Source organism: Impatiens glandulifera, chromosome 5 (assembly GCF_907164915.1).
Source record: "Impatiens glandulifera chromosome 5, dImpGla2.1, whole genome shotgun sequence".
Taxonomy (NCBI): Eukaryota; Viridiplantae; Streptophyta; class Magnoliopsida; order Ericales; family Balsaminaceae; genus Impatiens; species Impatiens glandulifera.
In genome coordinates, this window is record NC_061866.1 from 44,057,266 (window position 1) to 44,083,571 (window position 26,306).

General features: G+C 31.9%; 2 protein-coding genes, 1 non-coding gene and 2 pseudogenes across 3 annotated transcripts; 1 reads left to right on the top strand and 4 right to left on the bottom strand.

Annotated features, from left to right (window-relative positions):
- Positions 1-1,300: 1,300 nt before the first annotated feature.
- Positions 1,301-2,780, bottom strand: LOC124940136 (annotated as a pseudogene).
- Positions 2,781-5,805: 3,025 nt separating this feature from the next.
- LOC124939750 (E3 ubiquitin-protein ligase MIEL1-like) lies at positions 5,806-6,824 on the bottom strand. The gene is made up of 5 exons (XM_047480190.1): positions 6,679-6,824; positions 6,504-6,595; positions 6,358-6,427; positions 6,251-6,290; positions 5,806-6,168 (listed from the first exon to the last, which is right to left on the bottom strand). Exons 1-5 carry the CDS (start codon positions 6,706-6,708, stop codon positions 6,086-6,088), a joined length of 315 nt encoding a protein of 104 aa, XP_047336146.1. The 5' UTR covers positions 6,709-6,824; the 3' UTR covers positions 5,806-6,085.
- Positions 6,825-9,260: 2,436 nt separating this feature from the next.
- TRNAK-UUU lies at positions 9,261-9,334 on the top strand. The gene has a single exon. It is a non-coding gene; the product is annotated as a tRNA-Lys (tRNA).
- A 5,088-nt stretch (positions 9,335-14,422) lies between these two features.
- On the bottom strand, positions 14,423-17,685 carry LOC124939453 (annotated as a pseudogene).
- Positions 17,686-20,942: 3,257 nt separating this feature from the next.
- On the bottom strand, positions 20,943-24,011 carry LOC124938057 (probable serine/threonine-protein kinase PBL7). The gene is made up of 5 exons (XM_047478428.1): positions 23,578-24,011; positions 23,019-23,236; positions 22,742-22,931; positions 21,953-22,344; positions 20,943-21,661 (listed from the first exon to the last, which is right to left on the bottom strand). Exons 1-5 carry the CDS (start codon positions 23,711-23,713, stop codon positions 21,125-21,127), a joined length of 1,473 nt encoding a protein of 490 aa, XP_047334384.1. The 5' UTR covers positions 23,714-24,011; the 3' UTR covers positions 20,943-21,124.
- Between the last annotated feature and the right edge of the window lie 2,295 nt (positions 24,012-26,306).

The following is a 26,306-nucleotide window of genomic DNA, read 5'->3' on the forward strand; positions in this document are numbered from 1 at the left end:
ATATCCAAATATGATAAACAATGTTTGCAAAGAAAAGAAGCATTTGAAGACATTTTAACTAAAAGCATTACTCTTTGTCTTGGTAATAGTCATTTCCTTGATATCAGTCTATTATTTGAGGAAGCTAAGGAGACTCGTTGATGTGGAGAACTTACCTCAAAGCAAGGAAGTAAATAGGCAGTCCCCAAATAAATGGTCAATGGTCTTTTCATTTCTCATACAAAGAAGGTCGGGATATTCATATATTTCTTAATTTGATTGTGCGTGTTAAATCTTTCACAGAATGTCAATCACAAAATGAATTGGTGTCTAGGAATAACTTTCGTAGACTACACTAAATTGGACCATGGAACCATCTCCCCTCTATCGCGAACAATATTACATGCTAATCCCGAGTTAAATATGCTTTTATTTTCAACACTCCAAACTCGGGAATCCTCACAATTATTAAAGTGATAGGAAGTATTGAGGATCCTCGTACCTTCTAAAATTCCCCTTAGAATGTTATTTTCATTCCACATTTTTTACTTGTTGAACAATAGTCAGTTGACATTTCCGTCTTATTCAAATAAGAGAGAATACACTATTATGAATAAAAGTGTGATCCTTAAACAGGGGTAATGCCAAAACAGAATTATGTTTTTATTCCCAATCTGAAGTTTGATTATCTTATAGCAATATCTTTGAACTTTAACTTTACAATTTTTTTTAAGGGAACATTTCATTTCCATTTTGAGCAATATAATTAATTTTTTAAACATAATTTTTTATAATGTCATTTATTATTATTATTTAATTAATTTATATTTAAATATATATATTTTTTTAATTATTAATATATAAATACTTAATTAATTATGTATATAAATAATAATTCAAAACTATTTTTTTTTTCAATTAAACTATTACTATTTAAGTAATTCTTGGCTATGGTTGGGTAGGGACCTAGGTAAGCTACAAGCCCATAGGAGGATATGGCAGACCATCTTAGAACAGCCTATTTTTTAAAAGAAAATAAAAATTAAAAAAAATATTAATTTTAAAAAATATAACAATGTGTTTATCTGGTTAAAAGATGAAAAATAAAAAAAATAAAAAAATTTGGTTAAAATCTCACTAGAATAATTCTTTTAACCATTTTTTTAAACTAGTCAACAAAATTTTATGATTTCCTAAGTGAACTAGTGCCGACATTGATAAGTTCTCATTTATGGGAAACAAATATATGGAATCTAACTATGTTATAAAAATATTGAAATAAGCATTAATCACAACACAATTAAAACATATCAGCATCATGTATGCATTAATCAAAAACTGCATTGATTTGAACTTTACAATACAATGTTCGTGTGAGAATTCACCATAAGAGTAATAAATTTTTGTGTTCTTGAAATAAATATTGGCAGAAACAAAGAAATTTTGAAATATATGATAATAAATGAAAGTAGTTCACATCTCAATTCAATTAAATTCAACTAGCCCATCTGATCTCTGGCATGATTTCGCTCGATACGTTTCTTCCTTCTCGGGGCGCTGCTGCTTATGGATGGAGGCTCTACCAATGGACCAGACCATGTTTGCATGGGAGCTTTCGAAAAAGAGAAGTTCGTCGAACTAAACGGAACTTCTGGCGGGTCAAAGGACATGTCGATATGGTTAGAGGCACCAAGAGGTTGATAACCTAGACTTCCATCCTCGTGTGGAGGAGGAAACTTTTCGCTCTTGCTCTTCGCGTTTGCGTGTGTTATCAGACGCCATCTCTGTTTATAATAAAACCTTATTAGCATTAAAAATACATAGTTAGTGAGAAAATGCGAAAGACATACATCAATATTTCCTTGAAGCTCGGCATTAGCTTCTGGAGCAGGAAATGCGCGAACAGCTCGATCGCGATGGCGGATTTTCTTCGCATCGCTCCTATTTGCCTTACCCGCAGCTCTCAATCTAACAAAACGTGTTTCACATAGTATGGGTAAAAATAGACTTAGATCAGGATTCGATACAAACAAATTAAACCAGTTAGTAAATAGAACAAACCTTCTCGATTCTTCGTCACGTCGTCTAGCATCCATCTCCTTGCTCGGAGGATATTTAGGAAGAGCAGAAGGATCACAACCGTAAGGCTTCGTGGTGAAAAACTACCAAAACAAGAAAGGAAAACAATTCATTTTCATTGTCAACATTTAATACAAACTCTAAGTAACATATTAATAAAAGAATCAAACAAATTACTTCGCTTCTCAATGCCATCGTAGCGGTTTCACGTTCCGCTGGATCGATTGCCAGAAGAGTTTCGATCAATGGAAACGACGAATAAGGAAAATCCTTAAACGTCTCGCCTATGCATCTTCTATAGGATTGCTGCGGCCTAAAAATCGTTGCATGTGGAAGTTTCGATCTTTTCCAATATTCTTCGTTAGGAGAACCGCAAAGCTTTGAGTATCTATGAAACGGCTGTTCGACCTCAGTCCGACCAGGCATTATCGGTTTTCCAGCAAAAGTTCGGCTAGAATGCAACCCGGCACTCCAAAGATCAATTCCAACACATAATGTGTAGCCCAAGAAGAAGCTCGGGTGCTCGATACCACAAAGTAACGACACGACTAGTCATTGGCTGTTTCTGATGCGGGTCGAAGAATGAAGCAGACCAAAATCAGCTATTCTGAGACCTCCGCATCGTCGATAAGAAGATTGATCCTTAATATCGCGATGCAACACATTTCTACCGTGACAAGCTACAGCCCGGACAACAATTGATTCATGAAACATTAACCTAATTCAAACCATAAAACATATATCAGTCAAGATCTCACCCAACTTAACTAAATCTCCTTTTGCTTTGCCCCACTAATTATATTAGGTGTTGAATGAATCCAGCCTCTAATTTGAAAATAACATTTTCAAATGATCACACATGTTATATTTTTGGCATTAATCATGTAACGACTAAAGAGTCTTACTAATAAACCAAGATCTCACATTATTATATTTGCACCTAAACTAATGGAGGGTGTACAACAACACTATGGTGTTTTCAATGATAATTGAATCTTAGTTCAAGCCTTTGCCTAGATGATTCAATTTGAGATAATGCAGTCAAAATCAAATTTACTCCTGAAATTTGACACACAAATAGGATAATCCCCTCCAAATTTCAGCAAATCTGAAAACTTGACAAGAACGGGGGATTTGGGTCGATTTCACAAGTTGATTAGGTAAACAAACTCTAGCCAAAAGCTAAACGGGGGTTGGTAAAAAGCGGATTTTGAACTAGTGGGCAAAACAAACTGAAAATATGATCAAGAACATGTGTAGGACTAACCTGGGATTCAGTGAATTTGATTCCTGGGCTGGCAGCTAATCCAGCAAGTCATGATCCATAATTGAAAGACAAGATATAAACACAAGACATTCTAGAAGTGACTAAACCTTCCAATTTCACAACGTTGGATGGTCTAGCCTTCGTAGGATGAGAATCTCCCTAGCCATGAAACTTTACACTCTCTGGTTCTAAGTTAGTCAAATCGAACCTTTTTCAAGGCCACAATTTCCCTGATATGGAATCTCTAGCTTTGTATACATTACTATATGTACCTTGTCCAATCTGATCAAAAAATTCAAACAAAACTAAAAGCTTGAGATTTCAGTTTTCAAAACAAGGTAGAGAAATGGGTTCTTCTTACCTGTCTATTTTTCAAAACTGTCGGCTCGTCGGGGAGTCCAACCGTTGATGCTTCTCCGGCGACTTCAGATAACCAAGAAGGCCATCCAGCAGCAACTTGTTCACCGTGGATATGATTTGGTGGGTTACTCAGCCGTGGATTTGGTTTCGACCGCCGTCTCTCTCCTTCTGTCATCTTCTTCTTATCCCCGCCGCCGCCGCCGCCGACGTCGTGGTGGTTCTGAATTTCCGCATCACTCTCTGTCTTTTCCGACACGACTTTCTCTCTTCTCCCTGAAGGGATTGACGAATCATCTCCTTTCTGCCATTATCTACAAACAATCTCCGGACTTGATGGTTCAGAAGAAGAGATCTGCTTACCAAACACACAACCCATGTTTGAAAAACCCAAATAGAGAGAAACTTAACCCTGCTCATTTCTGATAAGTATGATCCATTGAAGGGAAAAAAACAAATAAATCTTGAGGTAAAACGTTTGTTTTGATTAATGCCAACAAATATAAGCTAATTCAATAGCCCTAGCTTTTTGCCCACCAAAGTACAAGCAGCACTGATTTAGAAGGTAGCCCACAAGTAGCTGAATGCCGGTCAAAAATGGAGTGGAATATAAACAAAGAGAAAAAAAAAAAGTGAGAGTGGGGAAGGGGGGAAATCAGGCTTTATTTTCTACTTTTTTGCGTGGCTATTGGCGATGATGGGGATTGATTATCGATTAATGGGAAAAACAAAAGTTGTTTTCCACTGAGACGATGTGAACAATGAATGAATGAATGAAGAAAGGGAAGGAAGAAGGGTTTCTTCTTTTATTTACTGAGAATGTGGAATGAGAATTGGGATGTGTATAAAAATGGAAGAAAAACACAGGATTTTTGTTTTGTGTTTTAGTATGTATGTAGAATAGAAGAAGAAATGGCCAGCCACCAACAACCTAGATTGAAGAATATGGCCTAATAAAGTCAAGAAGATACTTCTTCTCTCTACTTTCCCCGGCCCCGTAAATTCCTCTTTATTGTCTCTTTGTATTCTTTTTTTTCTTATTATATTCATAATATAAGTCAATTTAAGATCTCAATTTCAAACATGCAATAACATATAACATATCAGCCAGCCAATAAAGAAAAATATTTATTTATATTTTAATGATGGCACATTTTTTCGGAATTTATGTGAATAAATCAAAAGTTTGTTTTATGAATAATAAATATAATCTTCTTTATACTATTAAACTAAACCCACTATTTTGGTGGTAGGAGTAAACTTAAAAGATTAAAATATTAAAATTTTATTTCATCTGAAACATGAAACAGTTTTGAGTGAAATAGGTTAGACGGTGGGTTCTCGTTAAATAAACATAATATATATATTAAATTAAGTTTTTAAACATTTTTTTATACATTATTTTAAATTATTTCTTATACATTTATTTTTATTTAAAATTAATAATTTTATATTAATTTTTGTTTAAAATTGTTTCTTGTATTATTTATGTTTGAAATTGTACTATAATATTTTAAAACTCTTTAAAATATTATAAAGTTGTTAATATTCTTCAAACAAAATGAAAACGGAAAAATTTTTATTTATTAGCCATTCAAATAAGCAAGGTCATTCTTTCTCCCATTTTTTATTTTATTTTATTTTATTTTTCTATCATTTTTTTAAAATATATATTTTTTAATTTATAATTAAATGATCGTGATTTATTAAAAAAAAGTATGAAAAGATGTTAAATTTTTCTTTAACTTTATTTAAACATAAACTGGTGGTCTTGAAATTAGTAAATAAAAATGTAACAAAAATATGAATAGAATTAATTTTTTTTAATAATATAATTTCATTCATGTTTGAATTGAAATTATTTAAATAACTTTATTTATATTGGAATTATGAAAACATAAGTAATTTGAATAAATATATATTTTTTATTTAATATGACTCTAAAGTGATGACTTTTACTTTCAATTTGAAGTTTTAATTGAAACCCCTTGACCTAGATACAAATCCTTACAAAAATAGTAAAAAAAAAAAAAAAAAAAAGCTTATAAAGGAAATATAATTTTATTTTCTTTGGATCCTTTTCTAATTGAATTGGCTAGCATTTCAAGTAAACATTTGAACAAAAACAAAAAAGAGATTAGTTCAAAATAGAAAGATCAACAACTTTTGATTACATTGCAACAAGTGTATTTTACCTATGTATGATTTGATTGTCCATTAACAACAACAATTCCATAATATCAATTCACAACAACAACAATGCCCAAAAGAATGTTTTGTGAAAATTAATCTTTGAACCAATTCCGACGCATTTTGCATCACGTTGATAAATCAAGAAATCCAATAATTCATCACTAAGGAAGAATCGGAGAAGGAGCTCCCGTTGTCCTCGTGTTGTAAGATTTACAATGCCCACATGTTCTGCCCGATATATGGAACAAGGCTTCGGTTGTATCGTTTACAATCGTTACATAATATCCAAACCTGCACAATATCATCATTCTTCTCAGCATTTCCATTTCTTTCTATTTTTAAATTTTCAAAATCAAACTCCATAATGTCTTTACCTTTTATTCCGATAGTCTTCAGGCATGACAGTTGCCTCAATCTGCCCAAAGATCCAAAGAATATGTATTAAAAAACACAAAATCCTAAAAAAAATTTAAGAAAAACACCTCTTCATCTATTTTCTTCCAGGCTCTGGACATGTCGATAACAGATTTGGAGCATATGGGACAGCAGTACCTACAACAACGCCATGTTTTGATCACTTTAGAATAAGTTTTAAGAATTATCATAGAATGAATGAATGAAAGCCCACTTCTCGTGTTTGATCATCTCATCATAACATTCACAATGCATAGTATGCCCACATCTCATCACAGTCGTGTCTTTTAATGAATCGAAAAGATACTGCAAAACAAGTTCATATGTTACAACAAACAATTTGACTCGTTTCTCACAAAATCAGTGGCAGATAAATTCCCAGTACCCACCTCATAGCATATTGGACAGTGATGTCGCATTGAATTCTTACACACAGTGATTATCGCGCAAGCTCACTGAATAGCATGATCCTGCATCCAATCACAAGCATAAATATCAATCAACGAGACAAGATAACTCAATATTTGTTCAACAATATACAAACACAACTCATTCAAATTATCACTTATAACGGTTTTTTTCATAACAAGGGGTTTAGAATTATAAGCTTACCACACTATCTTGCAATGAAAGAAGTTGTCACGACCACCGACTCTACAAAACATAATAATAACATTATTAAGAGACAACCGTTAACAAATTTCCGAACCAAAGGAAGAAGTTATAGTGAAAACCTGCAATCCCACAATCTTACAATGAAAACTGCCCCTTCTCAACTCTGAACATATATCTCAGTCATCAGATTAAAAGGAAAAGTCACCAATGATTCATCATTCTCTAGACAGTTCAAGAAAGCTCAACTCCATCATCATCATAAAACTTGCATATTTCACAAAAGTACTCTCCCATGTTAACTCCACAATTTGTACACTTGGCCCCTACCTGAAATAAAACATCAATCCGAAGAATAAACCTTTGAATGAAACAAATCAATGCAAGGTGTTCATTCAGTAAAAAAGATAATAATACGGTTTTGCTCTCGTTGTCACAGACCGAGCAGATGACCTGGATCAATCCAACCAAATTCATTCATCATATAAGCATATCACAATTAATGAAAAATTTATAGAATGAAAACAAACCATACTTGATCAATATCGTATCGATTAATTTCATGACGATCCAAAGGTTTTTTCACAAGCTCTAACAATCAACAACAACAAGTTATAGAAAATTCGTCTTAATACGACAGATCTGATCTGATCTTCAATTAAAGACATTAAGTATTACCATTGCTTCGTTGTGACAATGGCGACAATCATAGACCTCATTCAGCAGGGTGCTCTGATCTTGCATCTCCTTCTATAATGCTTGCCATCTAACGGTAAAACAAGACAGACAGACAGACTATAAGCATCGAAAAAAGAAGAAGAATTACAAAGAGGGTACCCACCCATAAGTCATCTTCCCAAAATCAAGACGTTCAGCCATGGCGTCGGAGATCTTCTTATTCCGACAAGAAAAGAAGCTCCGAAGAGAAAGACGGGACTTGGGTTGATCTGGGAAGATGGAGATGTCCAATGAAAAGCGTCAAACGAGAAATGGTATCAAGTATAGTGAAAGGAAAGGAGATTCAATTAAAATATCCAATATGGGAGTAAATGATGATTTAATAATAACGAAAGATGGACTTGACGAACAGGGGGGTCGTCGTGAAAGATAGGTTTGGATAACAATACAATAGTAAGATCGGATTTGAACACTCTAAGGCTATATGGGTAAAGCAAAATCCAAGAGAAATTCTGCAACTTTTGAAACTAAAGGGTATTAAGCAAAACGAAATTCATTCAGGGCATTTACTCAAACAGGTGAGGTGCAGGACTAAAGAAAACAAAGTGAGGCAAGCAAGACCTCGGTGAAGTTTCCTTTTTCTTCACCTTATATAAATGAGTTTCGCCCATCTGAATCATCTGATCCCTTGTTCGGTTAGGTTTATGCAAATTTGTCAGCAAATGCTTTTGATTTTCTCACTTTTGATTGATGGGTGTATATGGTGAACTAACTAAAGCAACCATTATTTTATTATTTATTGGCTATATATAGATTATTTTAGATATGAATATATATTCAACCCATCTCATCCATCAAATATATTTATTAAGCTTTACAATGTTTTTTTATAAGGAAATTGAAATTGTCATTATGTTTGGTGTTTATGTAATTGATTTTGTTTGATTAATTGTTTAAAAACTACTTTATAATACTTGAATATGAATGATTCAATGTACATAGTGGATAAAAAAGATTATATATATATATTATAACCGACAAAGTAGAACCCGTTAATTTGTTAAAAATATCGACTCTTTGGCTGAGTGGCATGTATTTCCACAGTGCTCGTTTTTTCAACTATGAAGCATGGTTAAGCGATCCTACTCACATTGGGCCTAGTGGCTAAGTAGTTGGCCCATAGTAGGCCAATAAATATTGAATAAGCTTCCCACTTACTACCATGAAACAACACAACGATAGAGAGCTAAAACCAAATCAAACTACCCCACCCCTGATAGAAATAAAGCTAAAACCAAAGAAACTACCCCACCCTTGATAGAAATAAATGAATTCCAAATATTTGGGGCAAATTCAAAGGAGGTTTCAGGTTTCCTAAAATAAAGAGTGGGAACTCAATTTGCGATTAACTTGATAGTATATGAAAAAAATTAAATAAATGCCTGTGTTCGATTGAGCCCCTCCTTAAATAAATAGATGATTCGTGAAATTTGACGAGATAACCCTAACAAGAGGTCAATTTTTGAAAAATAACTTAAGGTGGATATGTTTGAAAAAAATTAGAAGCCTCTAAAATGTCCTTATTATCATTCATCGTCACGAAACAATTAAAAGTCTTCTAACTCGTGATGATTATTGTGTGACATTCAGGATTAAACTTATTTTAAGTATTAAATGGCAAGCCGTCTTAGCTCAGCTGGTAGAGCTGCATGGCTTTTAACCATGTGGTCGTGGGTTCGATTCCCACAGACGGCGTAACTTGTGAGAGCTTGTTTTTAAATCCTTTATGCACTCCTACCAGTTGAGCCGAGACGGTTTGCCATTTAATTCTAAAAAACGTTAGTTCAGCTTGAATCTGAATCGTCGGGGTCAAATTTAACCTCTTATTTGAGTCTTTTGTCAAATTTTCCGATAATTTCTGGGCATTCCGAGAGTGACATTAATCTTTTGGGATGATACCGATTAATCACAATAAACACTTTTAAAATTTGGAGTTTAATCTTAAAATTTACAATTTAAAAAAAAAAGCTACGAGTTAAAATAAGTAAACTTTTACCGTTTTAAAAGAAGTTACCGGTTAAACTACACAAATTTTTGCGATTTTAAATTTTTGATAATAAATTTTACAATTTTGTCTGAATAAAAAAAAATAATAATGTAACTAATTTTGTAAATATAATATTTTCTTTAGTGTTAATTTTTAAATTAATTCAAAACCTCTTATTGGGTCATTTTGTCAAATTTCCCCCATGATTCTGAGCATTCCAAGGGTAACATACATCCTTTGGGATGGTACCGATTAATCACATTAAACGTTTTAAAATTTAGAGTTAACTCTTAAAATTGTACAATTTTAAAAAAGTTAACGAGTTAAAATAAGTAAACTTTTTACCGTTTTAAAATAAGTTACCGAGTTAACTAAACAAATTTTTACGATTTAAAATTTTTAAATAATAAAATTTTACAATTTTACTTAAATAAAAAAATAATAATGTAACTAATTTGTAATATAATATTTCTTTTAGTGTTATTTTTAAATTAATTCAAATATTTTATTGTGGTCATTTTGTCAAATTTCCTGATGATTCGGGCATTTGGCGAGTGACATAGATCCTTGATGAGATGGTAACCGATTAATCAAGTTAACGTCTTTAAAATTTAGAATTAATTCTTAAAATTTGTACAATTTTAAAAAAAATATAACGAGTTAAAATAAGTAAACTTTATAATTTGAAAAGAAATTACTGAGTTAAACTAAATAGATTTTTACGATTTTAATTATTTTGATAATCAATTTTATAATCTTACCTAAATAAAAAAATAAATAATAATGTAACTAATTTTGTAATATAATATTTCTTTGTGTTATTTTTTTAATTAATTCTCTACTTAATTATATTGTTTTTAAATGATGGAAGTATAAAAATACTTATTATCTATATAAATAATATAATAAATATTTAGAATTTCAAATAACTTCTCGATATAAACCGATTATATGGTACCGTCTTGTTTTTCGATTTTTTTAATTAAATCAATAAATTGTATTGGACCATGATACATAGAAAAGATTAGCAAATATTATCCAGTCCAAATCTTACCCCTTTTATCCGGAAAATGTTAGAGAAGGAAGAAGAATGACACCAAAAAGATGGTTTGTCATATGGGTTTAATATTTGGGGGTGAGTAGTCACACATTCTATGACTAAAAGTAGTTTTCATAGAATGTAACACATGAATTAGGTTACAACTAGTGTTTAAATAATGGATTTGTTATAAATTTCAAACTTTAACTAGTACATGGAAATAAATACATGTTAAAATGGTTTGATTACATTGAAACCAAAAATAGTCAAAATAAAATAATAATAATTATTATTGTCCTTTTCCTCTCGTCCCTCCATTCTTGTTTCTTTTTCATGGTTGTGCATCTCTTTCTTTTTCTTTCTATCTAGCTATCTATCAAACCCTTAATAATTTGATAGAAAGAAAAAAAAGAAAGAAAGTATAATAAAAATGGGGTGTGGGAAATCGAAGCCCCAAGAACATTGCCATAGGCAAGTCCTTTCCAAAAAGTCGCACCTCCAAATCCTCCGATAAGAAGCTCACCAAGACGGCGTCGGCGTCGGCGACCGCGTCTGTAAATCACACCGCCGCTGTCAATGTGGCGGCAGAGGCGCCGGAGAGAGAAATTAACGACAAGGGAAAGGCTCCCGTGGAGGAGGAAGGAGGCGGTCACTCCCGCGGTTTACGACCACATTCCGGACAAGTCACCTCTCCTCGTCCAAGGTGTGAAATGGTTTATGATATTAATTTTTTTAATATTATTATAAAGAAATTCAAAAATTAAACTCAAACTATATGATAAATAAATGAGCGACAGGACAACGCAGTTAAGAACAAAAGCAATAACATCTTACTAAAACAATAATCAGGAAAATGGTAATGTTTGGAAACATTATAAAAATGTCTTGAACATTAATATTCCGGAGAAAAATATCCTACAGGGACAAAAATGTCTTGAACATAAAAATATTCTACATGTTTGAGACAAACATTTCTCGAACATTAGTAATTTTTTTACTTATCTCACGCACATGTGTCATACTACCACCCATTTTTTAAATAAATATAATATTGGACTAGTTAGTTTGGTATTTAATTTTTGAAACAATCTAAAATAAATAAAGTTTATTTGAAAGAAAAAGTTATCTAAATATTAATTTTATCTAGCATGATCAACAATTTGGTAATTTTTTTTAAAAAAATATTATATATATATATATAATACGAGTTGTTAGAAGACTAGAACTAAGGTAGCAAGACGACTATAATCCGTCTAAGTTATTCGATCATAATTACATTTGAGGAAGCGATTTTTTTTCGATTTAATAGGTAGTTGATTGAAGATAATTTTACAAATGGTCCCTAAAACCTTGAATGATAGTAAAATAATATCCGAGGTTAAATAAGTGGTAATTGTATTCAATAAATGTAAGTAATTTCACTTTTGAAAATTAATGGTTATAATGATGATTTTTATTCATGCCGGAATTAAAATGTTGGTGGTGGTTGCAGACATTACCGGAGAAGAATCTCCGGTGCAGTATAGCGTGGTTTTAGATACTAACCAAGAAGAGTCTTCTCCGGTGGCCTTATAGCGTTGTTCTAGACACAAACCAGGTGACTGGTCTCCGGTCTATACCATAGTTTCAGATACAAAGCCAGAACAACTCTCCGGTCTATACCGTCGCTCCAGATACCAAGCCAGGAGAATCTCGGTCTTCGCCTTGCTTTCAGCTACAAACCCAGAACATTCTCCGGTAGAGGACTACTCCGGCGGTTACAGACTACCAAGCCAGGAGAGGCCTCCGGTCTTTTACTCGGATTCCGATACAAAACCAGAACATTCTCCGGAGAGACTCCGGCGGCGACTACTCCGGTGGTAACAGATACCAAGCCAGGTGAGTCTCGGTGTTTGATTTGGTTTCAGATGTAAAGCCATTAGAAGAGACGTTTTACGATTTCCAATTGGGAAGATGAGCCATGGATGTTGTACCGGCGACAACAGAGAAGTCTTCACCGGAGAATGTAAATGTCCATTAATTCCGGACATACTGTAATTAATTCTCCGGTGGAAGGCTTTATTCGGCGCCGGAAGAGTCCCCAATTCACGATATGGTGACTTCTGAAAATACACCTGAAGAATCCCCAATGCATCATTTTGATGAGTGCCAGAGAACCAATAATCTCGAAATTAATGGTGAATGTTCTTCTAATTCATTGTCTCAATAACACATGAATCAAATCTGATAGTTTACTTTAATAATGGTGTACAGAGGAAGAAGAAGAGAATAATATTATTATTGTGAAAGCTGCTGATGATGATGATCAGAAACAAACCATAGAAGAAGAGAAGGTGATGAAATCAGAAGATGCATATGAGAAAGAAGATCACAAGGTATGAATTCTTGATTAAGAGCGGGAATTTGGTATATGAAATGGCAACACGCGAGTTAAGTTCAATTACGCATTGTCATATCATTTCCGACACCATATTCTCGCTTTGACTTAATAATGTATTTTATGCAGGAAATAAAGGAAAAATAGTTGTACGCAGAATCAAACTAAATGAAAGCATTGGGGGAAATGAGAATGATGAAACCTTAATTAGATCATTCAAATATTGATGTCTTTCTCATGATTCATTGCATTAATCCCAAGTGTTATATTTGTGAAAATTGAAATGAATGAAAATAACTTTCTGTATGTATAATTATTGCCTGCTCTAGTTAATTACATAACCCTTGTATATTCTTTATTCATCCATATCCTAAAAATGATGGTGATGGTGACTTGATTGATCAATGATTATGGTAATTTCAAACATATCACATCTTGTTTGTTTCATTCCTATGATTTTCAAATAGTAATTTCCTAGATTGGTAAGATGTTTCCTTCCTCTTTTGTCTTTTTGAATCCTGAATTTCCTCAGCATCTTTAACTTAAAAAAGCTACTGTGTGAAGCAACAACAACATGAACATAAGATCCATTTGTATGCCTCTTATGGGGGATTTTGTCTATAATTTCGACGAGTAGTCCAATGCAGTGGTTGTTTACATATACAACACAACAAAGAGATAATTACCTGTACAGAATGAATAGTGGGTATGTACATACATTATTGGTTATGCACCATCTCATCTCATTTCCCTCGCTGCAACCACACAAGAGCTAAAAAAACAACTTTTACGACATAGTGGATCAAACTGAGATTGAGGAGAGGCCTCGATTTGTCTTCATTCTTATAACTGATGCAGAAGGGTCCTTTGAAAATATCAGATTCCCGTTAACATCTTCCATGGAATATGTGGATAATTGAGGATCAAACACTATTTTACATTTGCGTGGTTCATCACCCCCCATCCTCATACCATAATATTCCAAATGGTCCGATATGCTATTGCCAACCACAGATCTGCAGTTTATGGGACCACTAAAATGTATTACTGAAATTTTTTGAAGTATGTGAATATTAAGAATAAACACAACTATAAGATATCCAGTACTGTTAGTCTTCGTAACACAACTTATTCACTTAATCTAAACAGTCTACTTAACGAGTTAAATGATAAACATAAATTTGTTGTTAAACCACTTGACAACTAAAGAGGATCTTGTAATTATTTTGATCTAACACAATCAAATATATAAACTCAGTTTTAAGTTTTCCCAAACATAGCCCACTTAAAGCCTAGATGAGGATTTATATTACAATATGGATCTAGATCAAGCTCAAGCCTGGATCTAGGGGCTTACGGATCCTAAAAGGAGATTTTTCTTCTTACATGCCTCCAAGAATAATTGTGGAATTCAAAGAGAACTATCTGAAGCTGACAATCAAAGAGGATGAGGATCAGAGAAACAGAAACTCACCGGCTACAGAAGGGTCTTCACCAGTATCATCACAAATCTTCTCAATTCTATAAATCAATACTACATAACCAATATTGTGGAGCCAAACCTGAAATTTCACGAGAAATATATGATAAAATAAAGTAAGCAGCAAGCAATATAAACATAGAACTCAACCATCAAGGCAACACATAACCCTAATTCGACCAAAAGGCCTGGAATAAGTTTCCAAGCTGAAACAATGACAGCAAAAAGATCTGAGACTCGCATTGGAATAAATTAGTGTAATAAGATTCCAGAGAATGAAAAGTAAGAACTTGTAGAAGAAAATATTGTTTGCTTACATAAAATATGACAGAAAAGACTTATTCATGATAGTCCTATTTGTAATGCTTCTTTTTTTATAACAGCGATTAAAATTTATTTAAGATTTAGAATTACAAAGGATTACCTCTCTTGGGAAATGATGATATGTCTTCTGTGCAAAATGTGAATAATATGGTGGCAGATGAGGCACAATATCATGTTCGTTTGTCACCCTTATTGTGTCAGGTACTAGTTGGCTGTAATAGGATGCAAAAACAGCATTTCCTATGCGAGGCTGTCCAAACGTCACAACCCGAACATTTTGGGTTTCGTGATTAACCTTGAAATGAACAGATAACCAAAAAGAATGGTGATCCATCTCTATAATATATATATATATATATATATATATATATAATATATATATATCAACCACAAACAAATAAGTTTTTTTTGCTAAACAGTATCTTTAGATCTGTTTTTCCTTTGCTGCAAATTTTTCAATACTAGCCAAGTTTAAGAGCATAGTCCGATACTCATGGTTTAGGACTGAAGAAACAAGCTTAAACATTATACCTTTAGATCCAGAGCACAGAAAGCAGCAATTGCCCCTCCCATAGAATGCCCTGTAACCAAGATATCAGTATCTCCATACATCTGTTTTGCTCTTTTAACTGCATTTAGAACCCCCAGAACGCACAGTTGTGTTGTGATAGGCAACATAAAATCCATGATGCACCTGAAATAAATGAAACCAATGATACAGTAGATTGTTCTAAAATTCAAATTGAGGAAGAATCAGATGACACACCATAGCATCAGGCATGCCAGGGTAGTTCAAATCAAGCTGCTTCCAATATAGGTCTTCTATCCAATTTTGTATGCTGAGAATAGGAATTTCCAACCATTTAAGAGCCTTGAACTAATAATGATTTTGTTCTACATATCTTCAAACAGTGTAAATGAACAAATAAATCACAGGTGTTGAAACCTGTTTTCCTTGAGTTCCTCTAATGCAATGACAATAGCATTCAGGTTCTCAGCAAATCCAGCAAAAGCCTGAATCAGAGATTAGAAGATAGAAACTGGAATAATGAAACAATATCAACACAAGAAGTCTACATCGTAAGGAACACACCTGTAGCAGTGCTGAACATCAACAATGATCTCAATAATTTCAAAAACCCTGCTTCCAAAAGAGAAATAAACATCATAAACGGTAATTAAGTATCAAGAAAGGAAGAACTAGAACTGCAGAAAAATCGGTAACTATAACAAACACAATAGTAAGAAGTACACAAGATCATTATCTCAGAACCAACATACCTCAGTCATATCATCACACCTTGAGCATGTCCAACTAAACAGTTCCGTCAAATCTGACAGTAAACCTGCACATACATAATAAGAAGCTGTTTCTACAATTTTGCAATCTGGAGAAACATGAATATTTCTTTCACTTCAAAGAGCTAAACTCATAATTATAAATACTACCTGTAACGTTAAATCTAATACATATTAATAATGAGTGAACAACACTAACCAATAATATTCACACAACAATTTTTTGCACAAAAAAAAGTTTTATCTTCATCAAGAGAATTGTTTTACAAACAAAAAAAAAGCGTACTATGATGGTTAGGTAAAAGCTCAATCTGGATAAGAACTAACAGAAAAGGATACTAACAGGCAAATGTATTCCATAGAGTTTAAGTTCAATAGGAGGTCATACTCTGACAAGGACACAGAAGATAAAAATTAGTACTATATGTCATTTCATTAAACTTTCAGTCAGTTAAAGAGATCTCTTCATTTCTTCAGCAATTAGGCAATCTGTAATATGTAGTGGATCTGAATTCAAAGTAAGACTGAACAGATTCATAGACTAGTCATCCCATCCATTGGAAAGACAATCACATAGATAAATGGAATGTCAAGGTGTAAAAATACGAAAATTTCATAGTTACCGCAGAAGCATATTCCGCCAGTATTGTTGTAAGGGTATGATCATAAGCATTCAAATGATGATTTCCTTTGATCTTGATTTCTGTACAATAAAGATACATCTAAGAATTATCTAGTCCAGATCATAAACAGTGACAACCAAATCATCTAGAGAAGTAGTTTGAACAAAAAAAAACTATTCATTTCACAATGTGGCAAGTTTATGACTAAAACCCAGAACAGATAAACATGGCATTTGCTATACAAAATCCCAAAATTCAACTAAATATGATTTCAAACAGTTACCTCTTCCAGCAGATAAGTTATTAAACTCATCAAAATCGCCAGCTTTATCCACCTCGTTTGCTCCATATTCTTCAAAAAGCAACCATCACAGTAAAACGACTCCAAATAGATTGATAACAATCTCGAAAGCAGTAAGGAAAGCAAACTAAATCTATGATCCGTTTTCGATAAATCAAAGAAATAGCATAAATTAAAGGAAATTAGGGCACAAAGACAACCAGTGAAAAAACAAAATAAGAATCGAGTGAAAGGGGGGTTGGTAGAGTTGCGACGATTCTCTGTATTAAATCGTAATCCAGGAATTGGGTGTCGATCAGAATCAAATTTTAGGCGACGATGGCGTTTGACTGTTAGGTGAAGATGAGGTCAAGATGGAAGGTAGGTTTTGGTACAAAAAATTGTTATAATTACTACTCTCCTCCCTCCTCTGTATGACGCTGTTTAACGTATTCTCAATATTACCCTCGAGAGGAGAGGATGGATGGATGGATAGATAGCGTGAGAAGAACTGCAAAGTAGGGACTTGTGGAAGAAGACGAAGATGGTGAATTCTGTAGAAGAATTGGCCTGGCCGCCTTATGGATTTTGCTATCCATAATATAAGGCGATTAATTTGATTATCGGAAATTGGCATGCAATCCACTATGTGCTTGCAATTGCCCTTCCCCTTGTCGCCATGCAACACGGAAGGAAGGAAAGAAGGAAGAGGTCACCGTGCTCACCAGTCGCCACCCCCCTTTCTCTCTTTAAAAACTACTTGTTCTTTTCAAATAATAAATAACTATCTATCCAAATTATTTTAAGAGGAATGATAGAGAGCGCGACTCTGAGACAGCGACTGAGATAGCGATGCCTACGTGGGTTGACAGGTGGAATTAATAAATAAATAAAAATATAATAATAATTAAAACACGTTTTTGTAGAATATCCTCTCTCTTCTTATTAATTAATTTCTCTCTCCTTTTATTAATAATTTCTCTCTTTTATTAAACCCTAAACCCTAAACCCTATACCCTAAACCCTATACCCTAAACCCTAAATCCTAAATCCTAAACCCTAAACTCTAAACTCTAAAACTTAAATCCTAAATACTAAATTCTAAACCCTAAACCCTAATTAATATATTAGTTGAATTATGAATTTATCTCTTTTATTTTTATTTTATTTTTATAACTTTTCAATTCCTTTATTTATCAAATATTTTTTATAGTTTCTTTTTTCTTTTTTTTATTATTTTTTTTCTTGACTTATTAATATTTTTTAGTTTTATTACTTGTAAATAATTATAAATAAATGTTATCTAATATTCTATTTCTCACGATTAATAAGAAGAGAGAGAAAATAATTAAAATAGGAATTTCTCACGATTAATAAGAGAGAGAGAAAATAATTAAAAATAGGAGAGAGAAAATAATTAATAATAGGAGAGAGAGTATTCCACCTGTCAACCCCCACGTAGGCATCGCGCTCTGAGTCGCTGTCTCAAGTCGCGCTCTCTATCATTTTTCTTATTTAATTATGGATCCTATTTTAAAATGTTTTTTTTTTTTGGTGTAATTATTTTTAAATGATTAATTTTGCCCTTTTTTTGTGTTTAAGATTATTTTGAGTTGTATCTTTCATAATAAATAAGAGAAAAAGTTTGTACCATCAACTCTACGTTTTAGTTTATTTAACTTTTAACTGTTAAAGTTATTAAGAATCTCTAATAAATTTCTATTCTATTTTAAACTTGTTTAAGAAAAATTAATAACTTTTAACATATAAGAAAAGAGTCTAAAGCGACTATATATAATATATGGTTAGAACGTTATATAGGTTAGAACTGTTTTTTCGTATTTTAAAGGGGTGTGATAATATATAGTACCTAAACACTCAATTAATTTAATGAGACATGTTAAGTGTCTTGTCTACGAGTTCAAATTTAAAGATAAATATGACAATTTGAAACTATCCCACGTTAAATAATTCTAACTATTGGGCAGTTTTCCCGTTTTGACCGTGAATCAGGGAAAATTAAAAATATGTTGACCGGGTTTGGGGAAGGGTATTTACATGCCCCACAGTAATCCCCAACTGAAAATAATATATATATATATATATATATATATATAAAATAATTAATTAAATTATATTATAGTTATTAAAATAATTAATATATATACTTATTTAATAAAATCATTATTTTTTTTAATAAAAACTATTTATAAGTTATTTATAATTTAATAATTATAATTATATGAATTATTTTATTATTTATATTTTAAATTTAAACTATTTTTCGATTTCGATCGATGATTTATATTTAAAATATCGGAGCGAGACTGGTAGATTCTGGACCGAGATGGTAATGCAATTTCCCAAACCAACCACCTTATTGTCATCTCTCCTCCTGAGGCTTTAAAAATTATATTTTTTTTAGAGCTGAACTATTTAAAAAAACTAATTATAATAGTACTAATCTAAATAAACTTTTAATATTTTATAGGTAAATAAAATAGAGTAATTATACAAGTTAATTTTCAAATAATTATATCTTTAATAAGGTTTACTATTAACTTTGTTCAAATAAATAGAGTAATTATAAAGTTTTTTTTTTCAAATAATTAGATCTTTGATAAGGTTTACTATTAACTTTGATCAATAAATGGATCCATCATTAAGATAACCACTAAAGTCTGAAGAATCAAATCTAAGTTGGAATATATAATATTTATCTTGAACATCATTAAATTAGTATATTATAAATTTTTAAATAATTGGATACATCAAAATTTAGTAGGTAATAATTTTATTATTTTTGTAATGGGCTTGGAACAAACTTTACATAGTATCCGCCCATAATTAAAATATTATAGTTTATTTATTTTAATTTAGAAACTCAAGTCAGATATTAATCATAATCATATTAGAATGATAATATAATTTGTTTTTTTAAGAGAAATATTTTCAAAACTAACTAAAATAAAATCTAGAACTTTTTTCTTTAAAACTAAATAAATAATACATCCAATTGATTGGATGAGTTGTATTTACCATGGTTTATAAAGGTTAAAATCCCGATTAGAGTCTATTTTGTTTTTTTAATAAAATTTTAAATTAGTTAAGCTTTAACTATTATTATTATATTTATTTTTTTGGGTATGTTTTTACTAGTTTATAAATTATATTACTTTTATATGATCTTGCCTAAACAAAGTTTATGTAATTAATTTAGTGATATTTATTATTATTTTTAATTAATTAAAATTTAATTATATATAAATAATAATAATATATAATTAATATTTTTTATTTAAAATAATCTCTTACCATTTCAAGTAATCAATTTTATAAATATTTAACAATTTTAAGTAAAATTTTGATTTAAATTGTCTTAAATAATCAAAATCAAGAATTTATTTACAAACGTGGTTCTATAACGAGAGTTTACTTGAAATTGTATAAGATTAGTTTATAATAATAATATAATTATTTATATATATAACTAAATACTTTTATACATTGGCCACAATTTTTTAAAATATTTTTATACCTTGAATATTTAAAAACAAATATAATAAGTAATACCATTAAAAAATATATTTACAAACCTAATTACATTTCATCTATTTGAATAAATATTTTTTTTCTTAATTTATAAATTTAAATTCACTTTTTTCCAAATAAAATTGTAAATCTAAACTACTTATAAATCATCATAAATTTAAACCTAAATCAAACCATTCTCAACTAAATTATTAACATCAGAAATTCTAAAAGTGACCAAATTAAAATAAATAAATAAATAAATACCCCCAATAACTAATTTCAAAGGTGGTTTGTATATAAATTATTCCTAACTATCAGTTTTTAGCTATCTTCTTCTTCTAACCATTGAGATTTTCCTGTACAAACGGTAATCAACTGTTTTTGTATAAACCGAGAACATAACCAACTCCAAATCCATTACACACAAAGGCTGTATAAACATAATCGGCGTAAAACCGAGGAGGCGATAAGACAACATCCAGACCAAATTTCCTATTTAAAAAGACAAGAGTGAGACATATACATAATAATATCCTTTCTAATCATTTTGTGCAATCATCAAAGCTGCCAACAGGATTAGCACGTTTTTTCTCGCCCCAAAATTTCGCTTCTGCCACTGCTCGTTCTCTGTCTTGATCTCGATTCCTCGGGCTATCTCTATGAGAATCAATCTCAACAAACGATTTCCTTCCTGATCCTCTGGATGTTTCAATCTTACCCAGATCCGTATCTCTCCTTCTGAGATCAGGAGAGTTCCTATTATTGGAAGGCGATCCAAAACTTTTGGGACTATCGGTGATCCCATTTGACACATTCATTTTGTCTTCCCTATTTCTTGGAGTGGATGGATGGCCACGATTGTTATGAGTCGAGGCAGCATTTGGATCGAGTGTTTGAGATGCTAGATATGTTAACGCGGTCACAACATCTCCTATAAGAGGCCTTGTAGCTGCATGTTCTTGCAAACACATGGCAGCAACTGCAAGCGCTTGATAAAGGCCTCGCATTGGAAACCTCCCTTGTAAAAGGGGATCTGCCATTTTTGGAAACTTCCTCCTATCCTTGAAAAGTGGTCTTGCCTACAAAATACAGTTAGATAACAGTAGAAAATATCTTCTAGAATAATAACATTTATTTTGTTATCACATCTGGGTACTAGAAAAGGTCGATAAATTTTATTTGAAACATTTTTTTTTTCAGTATCACCTCCTAGTGCTTGTTTGATGTTGGTTATTTGGGGGTTTATTGTGTTTTTTGAAATAATCTTGTTGGATGATGAAAAATTAGGTTATTTGAGTTTGTAATTGGTTAAATTACTATAATGTTCGTTGTGTTTCCAAATGAATGCATATCCGAAGAAGTGTACTTACCCATGCGACTAGATTTTGCTCCCCTTGAACTCGAGTATTGTCAATGGCTTTGCGTCCTGTAATTATTTCGAGAAAGACAACTCCAAAACTATATACATCAGATTTGAGAGTGAGTTGACCAGTCATGGCATATTCAGGAGCACAATAACCATAAGTTCCCATAACCCGAGTGGAGACATGAGTATTATCACCAACAGGGCCGAGTTTTGCAAGTCCAAAATCTGATAACTTTGGATAAAAGGCTTCACCGAGAAGGATGTTGGATGATTTCAAATCTCTGTATATAACAGGTGGGTTTGCTTTGTCATGCAAATATTCCAACCCTTTTGCTGCACCTGCTGCTATTTTCATCCTTGTATTCCAATCCAATGGCTCTCTATCTGGTGGTCGTTCTGAAAATGCCAAATCTAAATTAGCTTTACAAGAAGAACAATGTTTGTTTCTTAAGGAAATAAGTTGCTATTCTCATAATATATTTGGATCATGATCCAACAATCGTGTACCATGTACTTTGATATCTACTTATTTTAGCTATGAACCATTTCTTCTATCCATTTCAGTTCATTACTTGCCCCTCTAAAAAAATAATACAGTAACCAAATGGGCAGTTACTATAAGATGAATCTCAAACTGGTATACCGAATATATTATAGATGGTAAAATAATAATACATTAGACTACCTAATTAACTGAAATCAAGTCATCCCAAGTATGCACCATTTTGGTATATGTTATCTAAACAGGCAGCACATTTATAATTCAAATAAAACAACTTAAAACAAAACTTACCATGCAAATGATCCTCCAACGATCCGAGAGCCATGAATTCATAAACTAGGAGCCGTTGATCCCCATCCGCACAATAACCTATCAAGTTGACAAGATTAGGATGATGTAATAGGCTAAGCATGAGGACCTCTACTAGGAATTCTCTGTTTCCTTGTAGGCCATTTCTGTCAAGTTGCTTCACAGCAACTACCTGCAAAAGATCAAAAGGAGTTGTCTAAATTCCTAGTTTCAGAACATTATCTTATCTAAATCAACATCTGGAATTCACGAGATTTACCTGCCCGGTACTCTCTAATCGACCCTTGTAAACACGACCGAAACCACCTTCTCCTATTAGGCATTCTGGCCTGAAGTTTCTTGTAGCAGCAGCAAGTTCACGAAATGTAAATGTCTGTGCTGCAATATGCCCAGTTGTTGATCCATCCTTTTGGACTGCTTGTTCCTTCTTATTATGATCTTTTTTATTCTCTGAACTATTCTGTGATTTCGATTTATCTGCACAAACACAAAATTTCATCCATCGCCCATCTCATTTTATGTGGAGCAAACATATCACAGTGATACCAGTTATCGTTCCTATCATTAAAACAGTAACACTTTTGTATACATTGCTCTAAAATTCTTCAAAATGACAATAGATCTTCTACAAACAAGTCACAAAGAACTTAAGCAGCATCAAAGAATTGAATCATTGATAACAAAGCTATAAAGGGCATTCAATCTAGTAGAGTCTAACCCAGAGAAACACCGATTGAGAACCCACAATCAAAACTAGAAACTAATGATTAAGATATACCTAGCTAGTAAAACCCACAATCAAAAGAGGCATATATTACCCGAACTGAGTCTACTCAGATGGTGAGACGGAGCAGTTGAAGCTTCCTTTACCGAGTTATTATTATTATTATTCTTCGATACTTCCTTCAGACGATTATTGTCTACTGATCCGGAGCAGGAAAAACACCCACCCATGTCAAAATCGAGGAAACCCACGAAAGTTGAGAAGAGAAATGATCTAATTTCAGCTCTCAATCTGGAAATCCAAAAGAATCATAATTATCTTAGCAATCTCGAAGATACATCTTCCAAAAGAATCAAGTTTTCTTTCTCTCTCTCTCTAAAAAAACTCTCCCAGCCATTAGCCAGCTATGACTGACCCCAATTAGCTAAGGACCAAGATTAACACTGCCCGTCGTCTGAGAAAGTAGATCACCAAATCGAAGAAATTGATGCTACTAGAACAGAAGAAGAAGAAGAAGGAATAGAAACAGGAAATACACACGAGAAATAGTGATGCAATAAATATTGTATATTATTATATAACCTTATTTTTAGTTATTAATTCATAAATGAAAGCCCTTTTTTCTTTATCATATTATTCATCAATTTTGAAATATTTATTTATTTTAAAAGTCAATTCAATATGAAAATGAAATAGTTATAAAAGTATTTCAAGTATCACACTCTTTTAATACAAATTATTTTAAAATGAAAATGTGGCTAATTCTAATTGGCAAATGTGGCAGACATTGCAATAAAAAAAAACAATAAGGATATATCTAGTTGAGAAATGTCTACCAAATCCACTTTAAAATGAACAATAAAACCATGTTTAAATCTCAATCAATAAAATATTGTACAAAGTTTTCATTTTGATTGCATTTGGCAAGTTCACACCTCTCATTTTTTTGTATTTTGATTAAAAATAAACTATTTATGAAAAAAATGGTTAACTTTTGCAAAAAATTTTTTTTGGATAAATTAAAAGTCTTTCTTATAACTCCAAATTGATATTACATCTAGGGTATTATTCGGTTTGAGTTATTTAAATAACCAAAATTAAAATTAAAACCTTTCATTCTCACAATCATATCACTCAATTTATTAACCAAAATACTATATTGTTATTTTTTTATTTTATAATTATATATTAATACATTATAAAGTATTTTTATTAAAAAAAAATATCTTCATCTTTGCAAAATTATCACAAATCATTATTTTTTCAAATAATTAGGTTATTTAAATAACCTGGATCCAAACAAGACTTAAATACTTATGGATAAAGTGCAAAATAGAGTAATAACTAATAACAAGTTATGACTTTCAAACAAATTATAGACTTATTTCACACTTATATTTATGAACCAATTGGTTTCACTTTAGATTCTCCATAAGAATAGGGTTCTAAAACTTACAATGGGTGTATATTTATTTAGCTTGAATTGAAACTAAAATTAACATTATTGTACAAGTATATCCACTTGCTAGAATTGTTGATGACACTTCTATCTTGTATTAGTGCCCTTAGTCTCTAGAATTGGGGCCCAATGATTCACATGTATATGAATAGTATGAACTTTCGCTCTTAGTGGTCATTTATATTCCGACCAAATAAGAAAACAGAGTTGAATTCTTAACCATGATTGTGATGGTGTTTGATTCTCAAACCCTAATCCTCTCCTCTTGGGAAGAAACGAGTCTTTCGCTCAATCGAGAATCACATGGTCCCATCGGACCATCATAGAGCATTGATCGAAGTGGTGTTGTCGGTTGCAAGTAGGAGGACTTCAACATGATATGGGACCAAGAGTAATATCTTATATTCTTTGTGTTGTGGTTCTCTCAATATTGATAGTTCATTATAGTTATTGTCTACCAAATATCAAGCAAAGAAGTGCCTTCTACTAAGAACATTTTGCAAAGATTCCCAAGACTCGAGTGCATGCATTATTTATCTTTGAACAATATCATTGAGATGTCATTTAGGATCACTAACCTTGACCCATTTAATTATGTTTTCTTCATCGATCTTCTTTTAATAAGCACGATCACAATTATAATTGATTTTGCATTTTGTTTCTATTGTGTTTTTGTTATTGTGGGTCGAATGATTTATCTCATTATGCTTATGTTTATATCGGTTAATCTAGAACAAAACAATGCAAACACGACTTATTATAAATCAGAATCATGCTATATATTATTATTGGGATAGTCTCCCAAACAATTCAACCTTAATCTAACTAGTTTGACCTCTTAAAGTAACTAGTAATAGAATTTGAGACTATTAATTAAGACTATTAGCACACTTGAGATAGATATCTTAGTGTTAAATGTTAAAATAATCTATGATAACTTGTCAAAGTTGTTAACAATGATCAAAGTAATCATTCTTTTATTTTAATGTTTATGTGACAAAAAATAAAAGTTAGGTATAAAATAAAATAATGGGTGATCAACCATATATGTGTATATATTGGCTTAGTCAAATTAAGAAGACCACCCATCTGCAGAACAGCCGTCTATCCAACCTAGTGTAGACACGTGTCAAACATGAAGTCTTGTATTATTGCTGACCGGCATATATCATGCCGATATTCTGGTCGGAGCAAACCGGGAATATGATTGTTCAACGACTATTATTATTTAGTCTACTACCACCGGATATTCTTTTGACCCTTAATTAACTCACCTTCTTAAAGTAGTGATTTATCTGCAGATAAATTATATAACCTGTAAATACATTAAATTATTTAAATACCTAATTTTTTCTACTTAACAG